The following is an 18,699-nucleotide window of genomic DNA, read 5'->3' as shown; positions in this document are numbered from 1 at the left end:
TAAATCACTCCTTCAAAGTCGTAAAGATGTCCTGGGGACTCTGGGTGAAGATTCGGGATGAAAGATCATGTAAGAAGTAAACGTGTGATGGACTAGGTCACAGTAAATGCATCTGAGAAATGTCTGACCGCGGACTGATAACTTTTATCATTTGTGAACTGCCCTGTCCATCTTCAAAGGCGCCCAGAGGCTGGGCGCTCTGCTGGTAGAGGGGACACCTTGGTGACCACATGGATCTCGATGGCAGTGCACTCCCAGCTCATCAAAGGGCAGATGGAAAAGTGTTTCCGAACGTGGGAACAGCATAAGCAAAGACCCTAAGATCAGAAAGAGAGGTTACAACCTTCCCCAGAGGAGCGTGTGACTGGCGTGTAGAGTTCCCAGATGAAAGGGAAATGAGGCGACTTCCAGACCCTGGGGGGCTCCAAAACTTGTAAAGAGTTTGGGTTTGGTTTTATCGTGAAGGTCATGGAAGCCACAGTCAGGGTTTTAAGGGTGTTGGGAAAATGTTCATTTAAACGATAGCTATTTACATAGGAAGGGGCTTCAAAAAGTTCGTGGAGAGATTCCATGATTTTGTAATCAAATGTTTCCACACGGGTTTTGAAGTCCCCTTGTCTTTATAACATCAAACCCTCGTGCTGTATTCACGACACCAAGTAGTGACTTTAAAGAAACTAACCAAATGGTACCTTTGTGTTCAGATAGTCTCATTGTAGGAGTTTTCAAGAATAACAATGAAAGACATCGGGGAAAAGAAACAGATAAAACTTAACACTTTATTATTTATTAATTTTTTTTTGTCTCAGAAGGAATTCACCAAAGGCTTCATATTGTGCTATGGCATCTTTAATTATAAAAATAAGCAAATAAAATAACTTGCATCTGTCATTACCATGATATGTTTCATAACCTTTATATGCACATGGAGCTTAAAAATGTAATTTAACAATAAATAATGACATATACCAGATATGCTCACTGTTTATTCCAGTACTCAGCCAAAAAACCAAAACAAAAAACCAAAAACAAAACCTAAATATCGTTTAAATTATAAATACACAATGCAAATATAATGGCACAAACATATCTAAAGTGCAACCAAATCTCAATAGAAGAATCATGCAAACAAACTGCTCTAGGTCAGCCCCGAATCGCTCTGCGCAGAAAACACCAGGGGAAGCTTGGCGAGTTCGAGGGGGAGATTGGAGGGTGTGGGGTGGGGGAAAGAGAAGCAAAAACCTAGCAACATTGTGAGAACTGCTTCTTTCCATGTGTGTAGATATATGTATTACAGATACATATATAAATATCCTTGTGGGAAGTAAAGAGATGGGAAGGGAACCACAGTTTGAAGAAGTCCGAGGAGCAAAGAGAATCCGATGGACGGAGGTCTGAGGGACTTGTGTTAGGGACACTCGGGAACTCGTTGTTGCAGTGGGGTCCTGGCTTAGTGGGTTTGCGAAAAGGACACAACACACAAAACTTTAATAGCTTTTCTGGTTCAGAGAAGTCAGCCTTGCCTGGGAGTGGCGGGTGGGGTTGAGGAGTGGGGGAGTCAACTTACAATATGGTCTACCTGATTTCCAAGAGGCTAAGGCAGGGGACCTGGGGGTGGGACAGTTCTGAGTATAAAAATGTCCTTAACAATCTGATGCCCGCACGCTTAGAGGCTGTGTGTGTGGAACAAAGGCAGCCACGCCCGTGCTGCTGCTGCTGCTGCTGCTCTGGCTCTGCTGAACTTGTTCTTGGTCCTTGAGCAGCACGTTTCTGGTTTTAAAGGCTTTGTGGTAAAGTTGTATTGCTTTTTAAAAAAATTTTCTTTTAAATGGAGATATACCCTCCCTCCTCCCACCAGGATCCCTATCTATCACTAGATTTGGTCAAATCTTGAGTTTAGCCTAGTGAGAGTCAAGCACCAAGAGTTTCTACCTAAGCAAGTTTGGAGTGGCCCATACAGTCCTACCCCTCCGCCCTCTTCATCTCTCAACATTGACCTTCGGTGGGTAGTGACACTCCTAAGGGACCGTTGGGTTCAAGGACAATGACCCTGAGAAACGACTGTTGTTCATAGATAGGTGACTCTTTTGGCTTTGGCGGTTGCCATCTTGTAAACATCACGGCAGAAATGATCAAACCACCAGCTCTTTTATTGTAGTTTATTTTCCCTCTTTCTGGTTTTCGCAACCCTACCGAGATGGCCCAGCTGCCAGGACGACTTTGGCAGGCAGAGTACTACAGGACAAAAATGTCAGAGGAGTCTATTAAGGCTGGACAGCCCAGGCTTCTTTATACCCCCTCAGCTCCAAGTCCCCTGAACTAAAGACCCAAAGGCTGATTGACTCATTCCTGATTGACTCATTGGGAAGCTCCCCACCCTGCCACCATTTCTCCAGAATACAGGGTGCCCATAAAAGGTGGAAAGATAAGAATTGTCACTTCTCAAAGTTTAGGCCTTATCACACCTTAAGTGGCCCAAGTCCAAAGGGATGCTTTTTTGGGGGGTGGGGGGTGCCTTATAATTCCCAGTTGGAGGTGACAAAGTATTTCAGGATAGATCTAAGTCAAGAGTAGCCTTTGGGTTGAGGTGGGCTGGGAGATTAACACCTGACCTGAGGTCCATCAGATAAACCTGTTGGTTTTTCCTATCTCATACAGGCCCATCTTCAGTTTCGATGTTGAGTAAAACTACTTTTACCCCCTTAGTTATAAAAAAGGCCACAAGGAGCATTTATGTGGATATCTGGAAGTGAGATAGTTATTCCATTCCCAGAAAAAGAAAAATAAAGCTAAGTTACAAAACTAAATCTATATGCAATAAAGTTATTATATACTGCTTTGTTTAAGCAGAGTCCTCTGGAATTTATGTACAGTACATTAGTTTTCAGCTATTTATATTCCACAGTTAGACCTTAAGATTCTCTGGTTTTTAAGACAATTGTTAAAGATACTTTTAAAGCTCTGAGCAGTTACAGTACATAAAGATGTTAGCTTTTTGTTTTTTACTAGATGCAAGAAGATGCAGGCTCAAAGTCTGGTGGAAGAGCCAGGCTTGAGCAATTTGGTAAATGTGCTGGAAAGGAAACTAGACGTTGGAGGATCAAGACCATAAGACACTAGCTCATTCGAGATCAAGAATTCAAGCATGACATTCATATTCGTCCATGGCCAGCACAGATTCATAATACGAATTCCATTTAACATCTTTATGAGCTTTTAAGACATGCATTTAAATTAAGTTGTTTCTTATCAGCTAACTCTACTGGGACAACCATTCTAAAGGGCTCCACATTTTCAAATTACAATGACTTGGTGGGGAATTACATGAATTTTGGGGGCTGTGAGGGTAGTTTGAGGTCAGCCGGGGAAGGACATGGTATAAAGGAAGGTGATTAGAGAGGAGAGGCAGGAAGATCACATGTATTCTGTATGTGGGAATGCTGCCATTGCAGAATGTTGGAATATTGATTACGGAAGCCTAGTTTCATGCAATTTTCTGTAAGGGGTGGGGGTGGGGGTAGAAAATAGGAACTAATGAAAAAAAAAATCAAACCAGGCACAGTACACTTACAGTCGGTGTCTGCTCACCTCTAAAATGATACTAGTTTGGTGAGGTTGTGAACATCTCTCCCTGGTTATGCACTCTCGTGAGAGGTGCGTTTTGTGTGGGAAGGAGGGGTTCCCTCACCACGGAGGTTCCTGAGGAGGACTTTTAGCTTCTGTGGCTCATTGGTGCGCCTCCTGTTGAAGTCAGCTCGGGGGTGGATGTGGGCACAGTGGTCTGTCTGCAGGATATGGAAGAGGCTGGCCATGTTGGGTCCAATTTTCTCCATCAGGCTGTCTCTGATCGTGCTGACCGTGTCTTCGTCACATTCCAGTAGGCTCCGGATGAGTCTGTTATAGTATCTGCATCGAGAAAGAAGGCAGTGCGTTCGTCATTCAGCGAGAGCAAGGCGAAACGTGTGCTCCAGCCCACGCTGGTCCCGGATGGCCGGACCAAGGTGCTTTTTGGCTTCTCACCTTTGTGCAATGTCTGCTTAGTGGGAGTGTAGAGGCTAGCTGGATTTACAGTACAAGGCAATGTCTTTGCTCAGAGTTCATGAGATGTAGGCCATGCTGTAGCCAGTAGGCTGACTGTAAGGGCTAAACTTTTTGGAAGCACAGAATCATGGAGCTAGATGGACCCCCAGGGATCAATTAGTGACTAGATCCACTCATATGATAGAGAAGCCACTGAAGTGGGAGAGCTGAAGTGACTTAGCCAAGGTCATAAGTGGTAGAAGCTCATAAGTGAGATGAGCTCAATATTCCATAGTGGCATTAATAGTCACCGCCTATACATTTACAGTTATTTTGCTGTCTCTCTGCAATTTTCCTTTATTTTGGTTGTGTCCATGAAGGTCCAGAATAAGCACGAGTGCTTATTCTGGGGAAACTTGCTTTTAGAAGGGAGGGCTCCCGACTTCTCTCTGCTTCATGCATTTTTCTACTAAATCTCATTTCCATCTCATACACTCAGCCAGTCTTGATAAGTGCTGTCGACTGGCCCTAATTTCAGTCTTTTCCCAAAGAGATAGTATAGTCGGAAGGCCCAAATACCCCACAGTAAAAATCATTAAATCGAAACACAGGTGCTTCTTCATTGTTGTTCAGTGACTCTGTGAAGCCTCCGCCTACTCCTCTACCTCTGGTGTTTGCCTATCTTAGACTTCCTAGGAACCTCAGACAGATTAGTCTGTGATGACTCCTAATGGCATTGTTTCTTTAATTGGGCTGGAAACCCCTTGGTGGCCATTTGTGTGTGTGGGGTGGTGGTGGTGATGAAAAGTAATGTGAATTTTATTTCTACGTATCCTTCATGATACTCTCAGGCTACATTCACCCTTCACTTTAGATTTCTTGGTTTATTCTGTGGTCACTGAGGAAATGGATTTGTCGAATGGTCTGCTTCCTCGTAAGCCATCGGGCGAGTGACTATTTAGGACAGAGTAGAACTCTGCTCCCTAGGGTCTTCGAGACAGCACATCTTTAAGGAAGGAGGCAGCCTCATATTTTGTTGACCTGGTGCCGCTCAGCACAGTGCAGAACCAAATGGGCCACCATGGAGAGGCAGATTTCGGAGTCTTGGTGGCACTGTAATTAAGTAAGCTTGGTGGCTCACCGAAAGGTCAGTCATGGAACCCTAGCAGATCTTTGGGGAAAAGATGTGGCAGTCTGCTTCCAACAAGACTAAAACCAACCAAGCAAACCCCCAAATCCCTAACCAAATCCAAGTCAATTTGGATTCATCATGACCCTATAGGACAAGTGTGGGTCTGCTGGGAAGGATTTTCAATTCTGTAATGTGTCTGGAGGCTGACAGTCACATCTTTAGCTCACTGAGCAGCCAGCAAATTGCAGTCATTGACCTTTGGGGCAGTACCACCAGGGGCCCCTGTAAAAATTTCCAGCCTTTGAAACGATGCAGCAGCTCTACGCTGCCCTCAGAACTGCTGAGCTGGCATGGACTTGATGGTAAAGGATTAACAGTGGTGGGGGTCAAGTTTACAAGTCCCTTGCCTAACCGAAAAGCTGGCAGTTTGAATCCACCCAGAAAGTGCTTCAGAAGACAGGCCTGGCAACCTGTTTCGGGAAAGGTCCCCGCCTTGCACAGCCTACAGGGCAAACCTCTGCTGCATCTGCGTGCCACCACGAGTCAGAACTGCCTCGGTGAACACTGGTGACTCTTTCTTTCCCGCCCTGCCAACCTTTACACAAAACTCTTGTGTTTGATAGAAGCCATCTTCATCTTTGGTGCGTTAAACCTCCCCATGCCTGGGTGTCATGGCTTAGAAAAGTTGACATGGTCACCTATCCTGTCCTTTGGGAAGACAGCTCAGGTCTTATCCAGTTTGGGTTGGATATGCTTCTGCATCACTGTGAAGCAGTAGCTGTCAAAATCCATTAGCTAATGAGAAACGCTCTGAGGAGGGTGGCCTGTAATATTTATAGGGAGAGACCCTTTCTCCAGAGGACCCTGAGGCTCTCTGGGGCACAGGATCTTCCATGAAGAGAAACCCGTTTATTTTTAATTCATCTTACAGAGCACAGGATCAAACATCTTTCCAGAATAACTTAACCCCCCAAAGAGGTCCTTTCAAGGATGTACAGTAATTGGAGTAGCGCGTGGGTGATGAAGCAAAACAATTATCTTTCTGGGGGTGAGGAAACAAAGGTGGGGATGCAAAGAGAAGTGGCGTGTCCAGGTCACTGAGAGAGCTTGGCTATGCCCCTTCTTCAAGGGAGGATTATAGCCAGCTGCTGTTAAGTTTGGGATTCTCCGGCACAGAAGAACTTTTTCCAGGCCTTTGGAATTATAAAGCACCCAAGTCAAAGCAGATCTCCCTGGGATGGGGAAATAGGGAGCAAACTCATTGTGGAAAAATTGAGACTCAGCTAACATATTCCGATAGCCGCAGACACCTGCACACCCACATAGCTCCTTCCAGACCTCTTCCTAGACCTGCGTGCTGCTGGGACCCAGGTTCTCTGGATCTCAGTTTTATTTTAGAGGCTCAAGATTCTGACGGTCCCCTTAAGCCCCAGTGTGGACTAACCGGGTGATTTCTAAAAGACCTATTCACAGCCGACGCGCCCCTACCATAGGCTGGAAAAGAAGGGCTTTCCTTGCGTAGGGACGCCGGAAGGGCTGGTTCAGGGGAGGAAGTCTCATTCTGTGACGGAACGAAGCTTTGGAAGGAAACCCTTCCTTGCCTCGTTGGGCAGACGTGTTCTTCCCGCGCCACTTTCTTCAAGGGCCTGCCCTCTTCAGCCAATGCCTTTAGTCACCCTCCAAAGCCTCTCCTGGAACACGATTAGCTCGAGAAGGGTAGGCTAAGAAAGTGCCCGAGAGAACCTGGTTTCCCTCATAGCACCTTTAAGGTTGGAAAACTTGCCACGGGACTTTGAAGCCAATCCAGTTTTCCAGAGGGCGCCATCCGTTAATTCTGCGCCTCTCTACTGTGGCATTGACCTCTAGGATTGCGTTGGTCAGTGAGGTAGACCTTCCCTGGTAGTCTCCAAGTGAGATGGATTATTTAAGCACTCGTGTGTGCAGCAAAGATTGATTTAACAATTGCCACATATCATTGAGCAACTAAAAACAATTTTTTTGGGGTGGTGGTGGCTAAGTCATTGTTTCTGTAGCTGTGGGTAGGACAAACCTTTTCTTCTGGGAAAAAAATGAAACTGAGTTTAGTGGTTGATCACCATCATGTGCCATAGAGTGGAGGGGCATTGAAAAAGGGGAGCAGGCCTGAAGGAGATGGACTGACTCAGTGGCTGCAAAGATGGGCTCAAGCACAGGACCAGTTGAATGGCTGGCACAGAACTGGGCAGTGTTTCCTTCTGTTGGACATGAGGTCCCTCTGTGAGTCACTGCACCATCTCAACTGCATCTAACAAGAGGCTGCATGTAAATTCCACTGAACTCTGTATTCTATTTGGGGGTTGGGGCTGTTTCCTGCAGGTTTTGTTGACTGCCATTTTTGAGTAGAGATCAAATCGCTTGGTTCAAGGTCATGTGAGCTTTAGACCCAAGGCTGCCTTCACTAACCTTGTGACCTTCAGCAGGTCACGACCACTCCCCGCCCCCCCCCCCTCATTTAATTAGTAAAGCAAGGCAGCCAATCTAGATAACTTGTTTGATTATCTCTGGCCATGGAATTCTACCTTTCTAGGAAGTTGATAATAGGTTCCTTAGGGAGGCTTCATGAAGTGGGCTGCAAAGGCTGGGAGGGTGGGGTGGGGGTGGGGGCTAAATGTTCTGATCACCAATCTGGAATGATTTTTCTACACTTATTTCTATCTTCCCACTTTGAAAATTCCACCACTGGGTTTTTTTTTTTTTTTTTTTTCCTTTCTGTTGTTTCTTGGTGAAGAATAAGATCAGATATTTTCCATAGCTACTGTTTCAACCATGCTTACCCAAATACACACATACTGCTTAGGAACGTTCTGTGTGAGGGTTTATAAATAGTCCTTTGTTTCCCTTGATCAATATTATTCTTCTGTTTCCTGTTCCCTATCCATGCCCTAGAGAGTTGGAAGCTTTGTCAGTTTTCCCACCCTGGATCTGGACTGGTCAAGTTGCTTCCCCATCCTCACTGCCCTGCCTCTCTGATCAATTGTCTTGCTTCCCTCATGGTTGACATTGCAGTTTTCAAATTTAGCCAGTGGTGGGGTGGGGTGGGGTGGGGGGGGTGTGGACACCCAGCCATCCCTTCTCTTCCAGGCACATTCCTCTCATGGAAAACATCTCGGTTCTGACAAAGAGTCCAGGCACAGGCTTTGGGTTCTCCCAGCCTCCATTCTCATGTTAGATAAGTCACAGGAAGGTGGAATGAACCTGTAACTACTTCCTTTCACAGTTCTGTGCCAGCTGGCACCAGTTTCGCGTGTGTCTATGGTGGGACAGAGGGTGGGAAAGCAGGATGCTTCGGGAGAGCGAGGAGCTGAAACAGAGCAAGTCAAGCCCAGCGCGGAACCGGAAATCTCTACCGTTCTTAAGAGGAATAATATTAGCCAGTTGAAGTGAAGTAATCGGAGAAAGGTAAAAGTTGAATGGAAGCTTCTCATCTTTAAGGACTGGCCCCTTTCTACCCCCCACCCCACCCCGCGCCAACTGTCCTTTCCTAGTAAGTGGGCTGTGTCGTCCCCCTCCTCAATGAAAAAGGGACACAGCAAGACTTTCTCTTGTGACTCTTTTAGGAAGAAAGTGAAAATAAGACCCTTGTTGCACTTTTTTCTTAAACCATTCGGGGTTACCAGTCTGTATCTCTATCATCCTTTCCACAGGACCTCTCCTTTCTTAAAGGAATATGCTTTTTCTGTTAAAATAGGAAGGATTAGTATTGCCTCAAAATTAGTTACAGGTCATAGTATAGATCATGAAACGTCATGGGGTTCTTAAAGATCTAACTGAAACGAATGCTTTTGTTAAGCACCTCCTCCCACCCACCACCCAATGCATACAAACATGCACTTTGCCCCTAGCCCTCATGTGACAAAAATAGCTATTTCCTCTCCTTCTGCGGAAAGGAGTCTGCAATGATTTGCCAGTTTTGTTTCGTTTTTTCTTTCATTCTTCCCTCAGATGCAGTAACAATCTTCCTAGGGTCATTTTAAAACTAAGAACCCTCTAAGGAGATAGATCGTTTGAAAGAATTGGTGGTTTTGATTTTTCTTCTCTGGGTGTATCAGGCAGGGGGCTCCCCAGTTAGAATCAATTCCAGGGGCTTTCTCCCCACCGGCGTGTCATTCTGAGGACCACGGACTGCTCGTTCTCGAGAAGTGAGTGATGGGCAGTTGTGAGTCTTTCTATCAGGAGCTTTACCAACAAATCCATGTGAGGGACCTTCCCCTTTCCCTAAGGAGGAGTGAACTTTGCTGTCTTCAAGCATCTATCAGCAGAGACCCAAGTTAGATATCAGCCTATACCCCGGTCATCTGTATGCATCAGATGGACTACTAGACTGTTGACATTAGCTAAAGGAGGGTGGGTGCACTTGTCAAAGAAATTAATCAGACAAGTAGTGATAACACGTAGGCATGCGAATAACCGGTTTAGGACTTGCCTTTGTGAACATGTACATATTGGCTGGTGAGTGAAAGGATCATCGGACTTTAGGATGGGGAAGCAGCTTTTGGTTTGTGGGGCATCACAGGAAGCTTGGGGATGGCTGCATGTGACCAGCCTACAGTCCCTCGGCCACACCTTTCCTCCTGCACCATCTGCATCTCCCTTCCTGTCATTACTGATGGGAAAGCCCTGTTCCACTGGGGAGTTTTCCAGGCCAGGTGCACGGGGAGGGGGCACCAGCCTTCTCGTGCATCATGGGTGAGCCTGCCTGGTGAAGAGCATGAACTTGGAGCCTAGAAGGGCACTGTGCTCAGCTCTGACCAGGTCAGTGGCTTTGCATCCATTTTGGAAGCCCACGATGAGACTGCGTAGACTTGGGAATCCATTAGCACATCATTTCCGAAAACCAGGGAGTAGAGAAATGGAATGAGTGGGATAGAGAATGGAAAGGGGAGAGTCGACGCACCTCTCGCACAGAAAGTGGGACTCCTAGGGGAGTGAGGTGGCATGTTCTAGGCTGACGACTGAAATATCTGATTGGGCTAAAGACTCACTCAAAATTCATGCAGCTTTTTAAAGGGCTGCATCATGACATTTTTAGCTGGAGGGTTTTTTGGTTTTTGTTTTGTAATTGTCAATTGTCCTGCTGCAAAGTCACAATTTCAGCCACATCTGATGTTTCAAAAGCTTGCTCTCAGAAATGTCACCATTTCCTTCAGGCATATGGCAAGAAAGCAGCCAATGAATATGTACCCAGGAATGGTGCAGATGAAGCTTTCTGTTAGATATAGCGAAAGACTTTTCCTATCACCGTTGGGGGTGCGGGTGGGGGGAATCTAGGCTGCTTCATCTGTCACAACCAATCACAAACGTATTGCTTCCTGCCAAAGCTGAGAAGACTGCAAGCTAAAATAAGAGTGTGACTGTGGCATTTTTACCCCGCTCCCCCCACCGCTTTCCCTGTATGGCTTCTTAGTCAGCCCCTCGTCCCTCTTCCTGGAAAAATGCAGGCTCATTTCGTACCTGTTGGAGAAGTGATTGGGGAGCTGAACGACTTCAGTGATGGCTTCGGGGTTCCTCTTGGCAATGCTGCACACATTCAGCTTGCGGTAGCATTCCTCCTGCACCTCAGCAATCATCCTCTGGAAAGTGGAGCACCTCCGAATGGCGAGGAACACCTTGGTGGAAACCCCACTGGCGATGCACTTTAAACTCTCTTTGACAAACGCTTTTCCCTGCCAAGGAGAGAGCAAAGGGGGCACAAGCTTAGCTTGACCTGACAAAGGGGTACAGGGCAGCCCACATCTAGGGGGACTTCTAACAGGGCTTGCCTGGACACTGACATGACGTCAGCGTCTCCTTGTAATGGGGAAACTGCCATGGCTAACAATTAAAAAATAAAACAAAAATATCTCTTCTTCTCTTGGACCACTTTGAGTTCCATGACAATGAAGAGAGAGAGAGAGAGAGAGAGAGAGAGAGAGAGAGAGAGAGAGAGAGAGAGAGAGAGAGGAAGGGGGCAGAGAGAGAAAGAAGAGGAGAGTGGAAAGAGAGGGTGAGAAAGAGGGGGAGAAGAGAGGGAGGGGGAGAGAGAGAGAGAGAGACTTTTAAAATAGTCAGGATATGTCTTTGAAAATTGGGGATGGAGACTCCAATAATTAAATGTATGAGCTAGTGTGCACTGACCCCACAGTGAGAAGAACTTTACTGGCAGAGCATCTTTTCTTTCCTCTGGAAGAGGAAAGGATTTTCTGCTCATCACCCCTCCCCTGACAAGCCTGCCTCTGCTAGAGGGTGAGAGAGCAAACCTCAGAGTGGGCAGGGAAGTGTCTTATAACTTATTTCCTGGACAACAGTGTGTGTGTGTGTGTGTGTGTATGAGTGTGTGCGCTGAGAAGCAGAGCTCGTTTCTTACAAGAAGGGTCCATCAGCACAATGGCCTAGCACACAGTCATTGAAAAGCAGCCAATAGGCTGCAGGAGTCACGGTCTTATTACCTGAGTGTCAAATTTAGCAGCGCTGTACAAGAAGGATTTACAGATGTCGAACATTCCATCTGTATCACAGGTGGAGTTTTCCAGGCAGGCAAAAGCCCCACAGCCAACCTGCAGAGCACTGTTGAGGCAGCGAATCACATCAGCTGGAAGAGACAAGTCCATTCAATCCAGGTTAAATAGTGAGGGTGTTTGCAAGGGACTAGGTGGGTGCAGAGGCAAAATGCAAGGACAAGGGTTCAGGTGAATTTATCTTAGAAGTCCATGGTGGGTTCGGTAGATGGGCTCACTCATCATGGGGTGTGGGGGTGAGAAGAAAGGGGCCAGAAAGCTCCTTGGACCTACAAGAACTAGAGCACAGGAAGACCCAGGGTGGGGTGGGGAGAGGGGAGGCTTCCTCAGAGATAGTCCCCTCTCCCTTCCACCATCTTGGAGGCTGCAGAAGTAACATGGGAGTTCAGAGAAGGCCCAGTGGCCTTGAAACAGCTCTATAAAACCCAAGGTTACACCTTGGAGCCTGAAGGCCATGGCATGGGTGACCAAAGGGTCAGGGAATCCCGCTGACTTCCCAGAATTCACTCCAGACCAGGAAGGATACAACTGGAGGAGAGGAATTTGCCAGAAATTCACTTAGAGACCCTTCTGACTCAGGATCTTGCACTCACCTTCATATTGGTAGGGGGACCAAAAATCCTATCTCCTCCTGTTTCACCCCAACCCTTGACTACAGGACAGTGCTTTGAGGTATGTATACTCTTTCATATTAAATCCTCCACCCCCTTTTAAAGAGAGAAATACAGGTGTGGCGTAACAAGGCTGAGACACCCCTTGTGCAAGACTGGAAGAAAACCGCAAAGAACTAGCAGGAGGCTTTCTACATGGTGGATAAGATCTCCCATAAAAGTAATGTCTCTCTGGCAGAAGGGGGGTGTTCTGGCAGGCAGCTCGGCAAGCAATGATCTGCAGCCTTCATACCATAAGACTCTCCCCTGAGATCAAAAGCAGGGTTCAGTTAGGCTTCCCCTCTGCCTCCCCCTCCCCCCACCCAGCCTCTGGGATGTTACAAGTCATTTCCCTAATTATATATTTCCACGGGGTTCAAATGATAACTTTGCTTTAAGCAGTTTTAATATGCTTTCGGGCTGCTATTGTTTTAGGCAAGCCTGAATTGTGAATCACTGTATCTCTATAGCAACTAAGTACAAAAAGAAGTGAAGCGAATGCTCTCCTCTCTGCAGAGACCTGCCCTCTTCCAAGGGGAGGCTGAGCAGGAGCGTTTTGACACCTGCGATCCCATCTTTGCTGACTGTCAGGGCAGAAGACAGTGGAGGAAGAGGAGCGAGGGTCTCAAGAGAAGTCCGAAGACAGAAGTGCCAATGCGCCTCCTCGTGGCTCCTTCGCTTTAGAGGCCAAGATAGTACACAATGAACGGCTCCAGGAGTCGAGACTCAAGGGAGATCTTTTCCTGGGAGAAAGAGCTGCATTTCACAAATACTCTTTTTCAAGGGGTTCTCTGGTCCTGGACTGCACCAGCAATTGAATGGAGCCTGGGAACCAGGCGCCAGAGAAGGCGCAGAGGCAGGGGGTGGGATGTGTAGAGTTTTCCCTTGAAACCACGCTGGGTTTTTCAGACCATCTGTGGTTCTGTAAAGCAGTCTGCGGCGGGAGCTTTTCTGGGGGTCCCCCAAACGAGGGAGGGATGTCAATTCTAGGATCTCACCCGTAGGAGGAACAGCATCAGAAAAAAACGATGTCTCACCTTAAGATCAGCTCTCTGGAAAGTATAGAGAGCGCTTTGAAGCATGCCAACATTCAAGCCCTTTCCCCGCCCCCTTTCCCCCTCCTCCCCCTCCAACCCCAAAGAGGGTACGTGCCAGATTTCAGGCAATCAGGCTAGGCTTATGCAATGGAATACCCTCAGCCGAGCGCCCGGCTTCTTCGTTAGTTGCATGCAATTTATTAAACAAAGGCGCTCCACTTCCTAAGGCTATTGGATTACACCGGCAGTTTATTGCCATCAGGCATGAAGCACATTTATTATCAAGATCAGCCGTCACAGACAGAGTTGCAAAAGCGAGAGGCAAATGAGGACAGCTCTTTGGGGGGAGAAACCGGTCCTGGGCTTGCTGCTTACCTGAGTTCTGAGCGGCCACCCGGGCTTTCCTGGGGCTCACAGAGTCATTGTGCTCCGCCTCGTGGGCTGCAGAAGCACCGAGCACCAGCATGAGCAGTACTGCTGAGTTTTGGAGCATTCTCTGAGAAGTTTTCGCTAAGTTGTTGGTTTTTTGTTTTTTCCTCCCCCCCCTTTCCTTTTTCCCCTCTCCCGGCTTGAGTAAAGATGTGGATCTGGATACACTGAAGGCTTAGGTGAGGATTTGAGGAGGAAAAAATAAATTTTTTTTTTTTGGTGGTGGTGCTGCTGCGGCTGAAGCTTCTGCTGCTGCTGCTGCTGCTCCTGCTGCTGCTGCTGCTGCTCCTGCTGCTGCTGCTGCAGTCGCCGCTCCTGGCACCTCTGGCTTTTCCAAACTGGGGGCCCAAGAGCTGCACCCAGGGATTTTATAGCCGTTCTTATCGGTCCTTTGGATCAGAGACCAATCAGGCCCCTCAGCTGGTCTGACTAGCCAATAGGAAGGCACACTCACTCAGCTGAAGCTTTTTGACTTCTTAGAAATATTTTCCAGCAAATTAAAAGTACCTGCTGGCAATGTTTTATGTGTGTGTGAGATGGTGTGTGCATAGATGTGTGAAAAAAGCTAGATTCATGGAATTAAGGAAAACAGTTGTATTGATCAAACTAAAGAAAAAATCTGTATGAAAACCTCTCTAAGAGGCTTTTAGAAATATGCCTATTTTTTAAAAATGGGTTACTTGGGGGCAATGGGAAGAACGGGCAGGATGGGGAGGGGTCATCACTTTGGATTCTCATTTTCCCTAAATGCAGTAGCTTTAATCTAATTTGAACAGCTCTCTGTGTTGTAAGCTGCACACGCAGTTCTTCCCAGTGCACATTTTCTCTCCACATTTGTATTCACAGATCTATGATCTATTTTTGCCGTCTGGAGGAATACTGCGTTCTCATGCACATTCATGCGTCCTTAAAGAGGCATATATATGACCCTGCAGGACTGAGTGACGAGCCTGAGCTGCGAGCCTGATTCTCAAATTCATTCATTCTATGACCCTGGCCAAGTCCTTTCCCCTTGCCCTACCTCTGTTTTCCAATCTGTAAAATTCCAAGATTGGCCTCCCGTATACCTTTAAAATGATGTCATTATTCAGCCACACAAATTAACCTTGATTCCATTTCTTCAGTCACTGGCAGAATTGCAAACCCCAGAAGTATTAGCTACTGGAAGTACATAAAGGCACACCTACACATACCACACGCAACAGAGAGACCCCATGAGTGCCCGGAAGTGCATACATTGCGAATGTAAGCCCAGCAACTTCCTAATCACATTGAAACCATCAACTGGCCAAATCAGGACTAAACCTGCTGGGTGAACTAGTCCATTTTTTCAGAGGGGAAGGGGCTGGGCTGAGAAGAAGAAGAAGAGAAAGACCAGAATGTGGAAAAGAGAAGACTGATTAGCTCTAGACTTGATGGGAGAGGTACAAAGAAATCGCAGATCAGGCCAAATACAGAAGCTGCTATTTCTTACAGCTGGGCTATAAGGGTCTCCGAGGCTTCACCCTAACTTGTGAAAATTTGTCAAGAGCCAAGAGAGGTCTTCTCAGGGGAGAAAGGTGGCCTCTACGAGATACTACCCATGTGAGATGGAGAGAGTAAGGCCAATAGCCTTCTTAAAATGAGCAGCAGGCCAATGAGAAAGGGGTATAGTGCTTCCCAGGGACAGGGGCTGGATGATCTTGCAAATCAGCAGAGCCAGTAGCATCCATTTAAATCCTAAAACCTCCAAACAACAGTGGAGAGAAGAGTGCCAACTCCATTAAACTCCATAGCTGCACACCCAGCCAACACTCAACGCTGTCTGTGTAGGGGGAGTGATTATTGCCTTCTTTACAAAAAAGAGTTATTTATTTAGACATTATTATTTTGGGAAATATGCATAAAACAGAACACTTGACATTCAACAATCCAGTCATCCGAAAAAAAGAGGGTGATGCTGGTGGTTCAGAGAGTATGATACGTTCTCTTCTAGAAAAAAGGACAGCAGGAATAAAGATAAAGGGAATATCTAAAGTACCCGCTACAGGGAGAGCGTATTTTCCACCCAAGGATGGACGTATTTTAATGTAGAGCCACTGAACAATGTCCGCATTTCTTGAGCATCCATTTATTGCTTCCTCTGAACGGCTGGATGCTGAAGGGATGGGGAAAGGGAGGAGATATAGAAAAAGCAGTGATTCTGGTCTTAGAGGAGCTTGCAGTCCAGTGGGCAACCCGGCCGGCCCCATGAACGTGTCTTTAAGGTTCTGGATGTCCGAAGTTTCCATGGGAAGGCGTGGAAATAATCACTGGCTAGAGCCACAAGGGAAGTCTTCTGGGAAGAATCTTTCATAGAGATGTTATTGTGGGGAAAAGAGGTGAACCCCTGTTAATTGCTTTTTAAGAACTCAGGAAAAAGCTGCTATATATATATATATATATATATATATATATAATTTTTTAAGTTTTTTTTTTTTGTCCTGGAACACTCAGAGGTGTTTTATTGCCTTTGGCAGGAGGAGGAGGCATATGGCAGTGAAATATAGCAGTTCTGTGTTCTTTCAGAAGGGGAGGGAGAGGACAGATGCATATTCTTCTTAAGGATTTTGAGTCCCCTCCTTTAGCATTTTCTATCTCCACAGCCACTCTCCTGCGGCCAGATGACCATTTGTCCCTCTTGTGATGCCTAGCCACTGGCCTTGGAGAGGTATGAGTTGCCTCTTAGCATGCATGTTTGTTTGCCAATTATCTGGTGCACTTGCTAGAACATGATGTCCTGCAAGTGTCAGGGTGTGTTTTGTGTTTTTCTTCTGATGTTGATTTATTGTTCCTCCTTACTTCTGCTCACTTACCGTCATGTGGCAGGAGGTTCTTTGTCAGGCGTGCAAAGTATCTCACACGTTATTGGAAGAAATCCAGTAGGAGTTTGCCATGGTGTGTGCAATAGAACTAATGTCATGAATACATTTGAGGACAACAAGGGAGAGCGATGACGTCCAACTCGATGTAAAACTTCTTCCCAAGGGTCCATGTTGGGAGGTACCCCAATGGCCGTGCTGCTGTTCTGGATTGCTGAAGCCACGGTAAAAGAGCATCAGGGACTCTTGAGGGGTCGCCTTGTTTCTTTGTGACATTAAAGGTTCTTGAGTAGGACTTGTTTCCAAAGGTGCTGAAATCCATGCTTTGGGAAGATCTCTTGGATGTTTTGGAAGAAGAAAGGAATGGAGGCTGGAAGACCAGTTAGTTAGTGGTGATGAGGCCCGGGCAAAGGTGGTGACAGGAGAAAAGGAATAGAGATACAGAGGCAGGGTCATTTCCATCAAATAGAACTTTTCAATAAATCCAAGCACTTTATTTTTTAAAGAAACCAGTTCTTCCAATTACATGGGAGCGGAGATATAGCATGCACATTAGGGATTTCTCCTCCTCATTTTAAGGGATGATTTTTCATTGGTCAGGCTACCTAGCATCTCCGTTACGCAGGCCCGTTCTAACGTTCTGTGGAGACAGTGGGCTGACCTAATAAAGCATTTTCCTGAGTTCAGGTAGATAAGACTGCCTTCCTCAGCCTGGCTGGCTCAGGGGGTGCTGCCTCCAGGTACAGTGGGTGGAAGAGAGGGAGCCTTTGCCATTGCCCTGAGCAGGGAAAGTGCTAAGGAGTGGGTGGGAGAAGCTGCCAACACCTAAGGCCGCGATGCTGCCCTGGCTGTGCCCATGCAAGGCTGGCATGAGTTCAGTGGGAAGATAAAGCCAAAAAAATCTCTGGGGCTTTGTTGGCTTTGGCTAGCGAGAGCTAAGTGGTGAGTGGCTCCATGCCTTTCTGGTGAGAGAAACCCCAAGAGCACGGATTCTAGGGGACTATTTTAACAACAACACCGCTGCTGCTGTTGTTGTGGATGTGGTACAACATTTAACCAGGTTGATCTGACATTGTGACCAAGGTTGGATGGTTCTTTTTCTCTGGGAATTCCGGGCCTGCCTGCAGCGCTTGGCTTTTGAATCATGCTTTCCGAACCTCATGAAAAACAAGGATGACCAGAAAGATGAAGAGAAGGAAATAAATATCTTCATTTTTATATGATGAAACCAGAATTAATTTGTGTGGATGACCCCAAATTCTTGAGTGGATTTGTGCCTCTTTATTTGGCTTTGATTATTTTATACTTCACCGAGGGCAAAACATAAGACGATATAGTCATTGGGTAAAGCCCACTCTCGCCCTCCTGGAAGGTTCTGTGTGGACTTGGCACTGGGTCAGGTGTTGCAGGAGGTACAGAGAATGGGCTCACCCTTTCTCGTGCCCCTGAGTCCCCCACCACGTCTCAGAGCATTTGTTTATGAGGTAGAACATCGGTCCTCTGCATATGCAATATGGCAGTGGGCTGGAACAGAATTTGGGGGCTTGGATGACACTAACGTTCACGAGGTGTCTGCCTGGTTACCAGCCTTCTTACTCAACGTGTCTTCATTCATGGTCTGTGGGCAAAGAGCTGCCATTTTCTTTTCTTCCGCAGTAACCCAGGGCCCTATCTTCAGCCTTGCTCCTTATTGAAGTAGCATCCATTGAGGGACCGTTATGGTGATGGGGTGGTTTCCACGGTGACAGCACAGCCCTTGGAAACAGAGCGGAGGGATACACGAAGATGGGATAGTTTGATCCCTTTAACCCCGCGCGGGCAAGTTGAATTTAGCCCCCGGCTGGCTCTATTACCATTTCCTTTTTGCTCCTTCCTCTCTGAATTTCCACGTCCACTTTTCGAGCAGGAGGACCAATTCATGGTCTCAGGGAAGCCTGGAAATATTCCGAGTCTTACGCAAGGCTCTCGCAGAAAGTTCAAACATCATTTCTCCGTCATGGATTTTGCCATTAAATTCTCACGGAATCCAAATTGCTGGAGTCCTGGAGGCTAATTGAA

General features: G+C 46.7%; 1 protein-coding gene across 1 annotated transcript; it reads right to left on the bottom strand.

The window, feature by feature from the left end:
* Nucleotides 1–759: 759 nt before the first annotated feature.
* STC1 (stanniocalcin 1) lies at nucleotides 760–14,048 on the bottom strand. Its single transcript, XM_004707609.2, has 4 exons — nucleotides 13,748–14,048; nucleotides 11,617–11,759; nucleotides 10,643–10,854; nucleotides 760–3,906 (listed from the first exon to the last, which is right to left on the bottom strand). Exons 1-4 carry the CDS (start codon nucleotides 13,863–13,865, stop codon nucleotides 3,636–3,638), a joined length of 744 nt encoding a protein of 247 aa, XP_004707666.1. The 5' UTR covers nucleotides 13,866–14,048; the 3' UTR covers nucleotides 760–3,635.
* Nucleotides 14,049–18,699: the final 4,651 nt, after the last annotated feature.

Source organism: Echinops telfairi, unplaced genomic scaffold, assembly GCF_000313985.2.
Source record: "Echinops telfairi isolate 266 unplaced genomic scaffold, ASM31398v2 ScPeMD7_9;HRSCAF=40, whole genome shotgun sequence".
NCBI lineage: Eukaryota > Metazoa > Chordata > Mammalia > Afrosoricida > Tenrecidae > Echinops > Echinops telfairi.
This window is presented reverse-complemented; position numbering and strand designations above follow the sequence as displayed.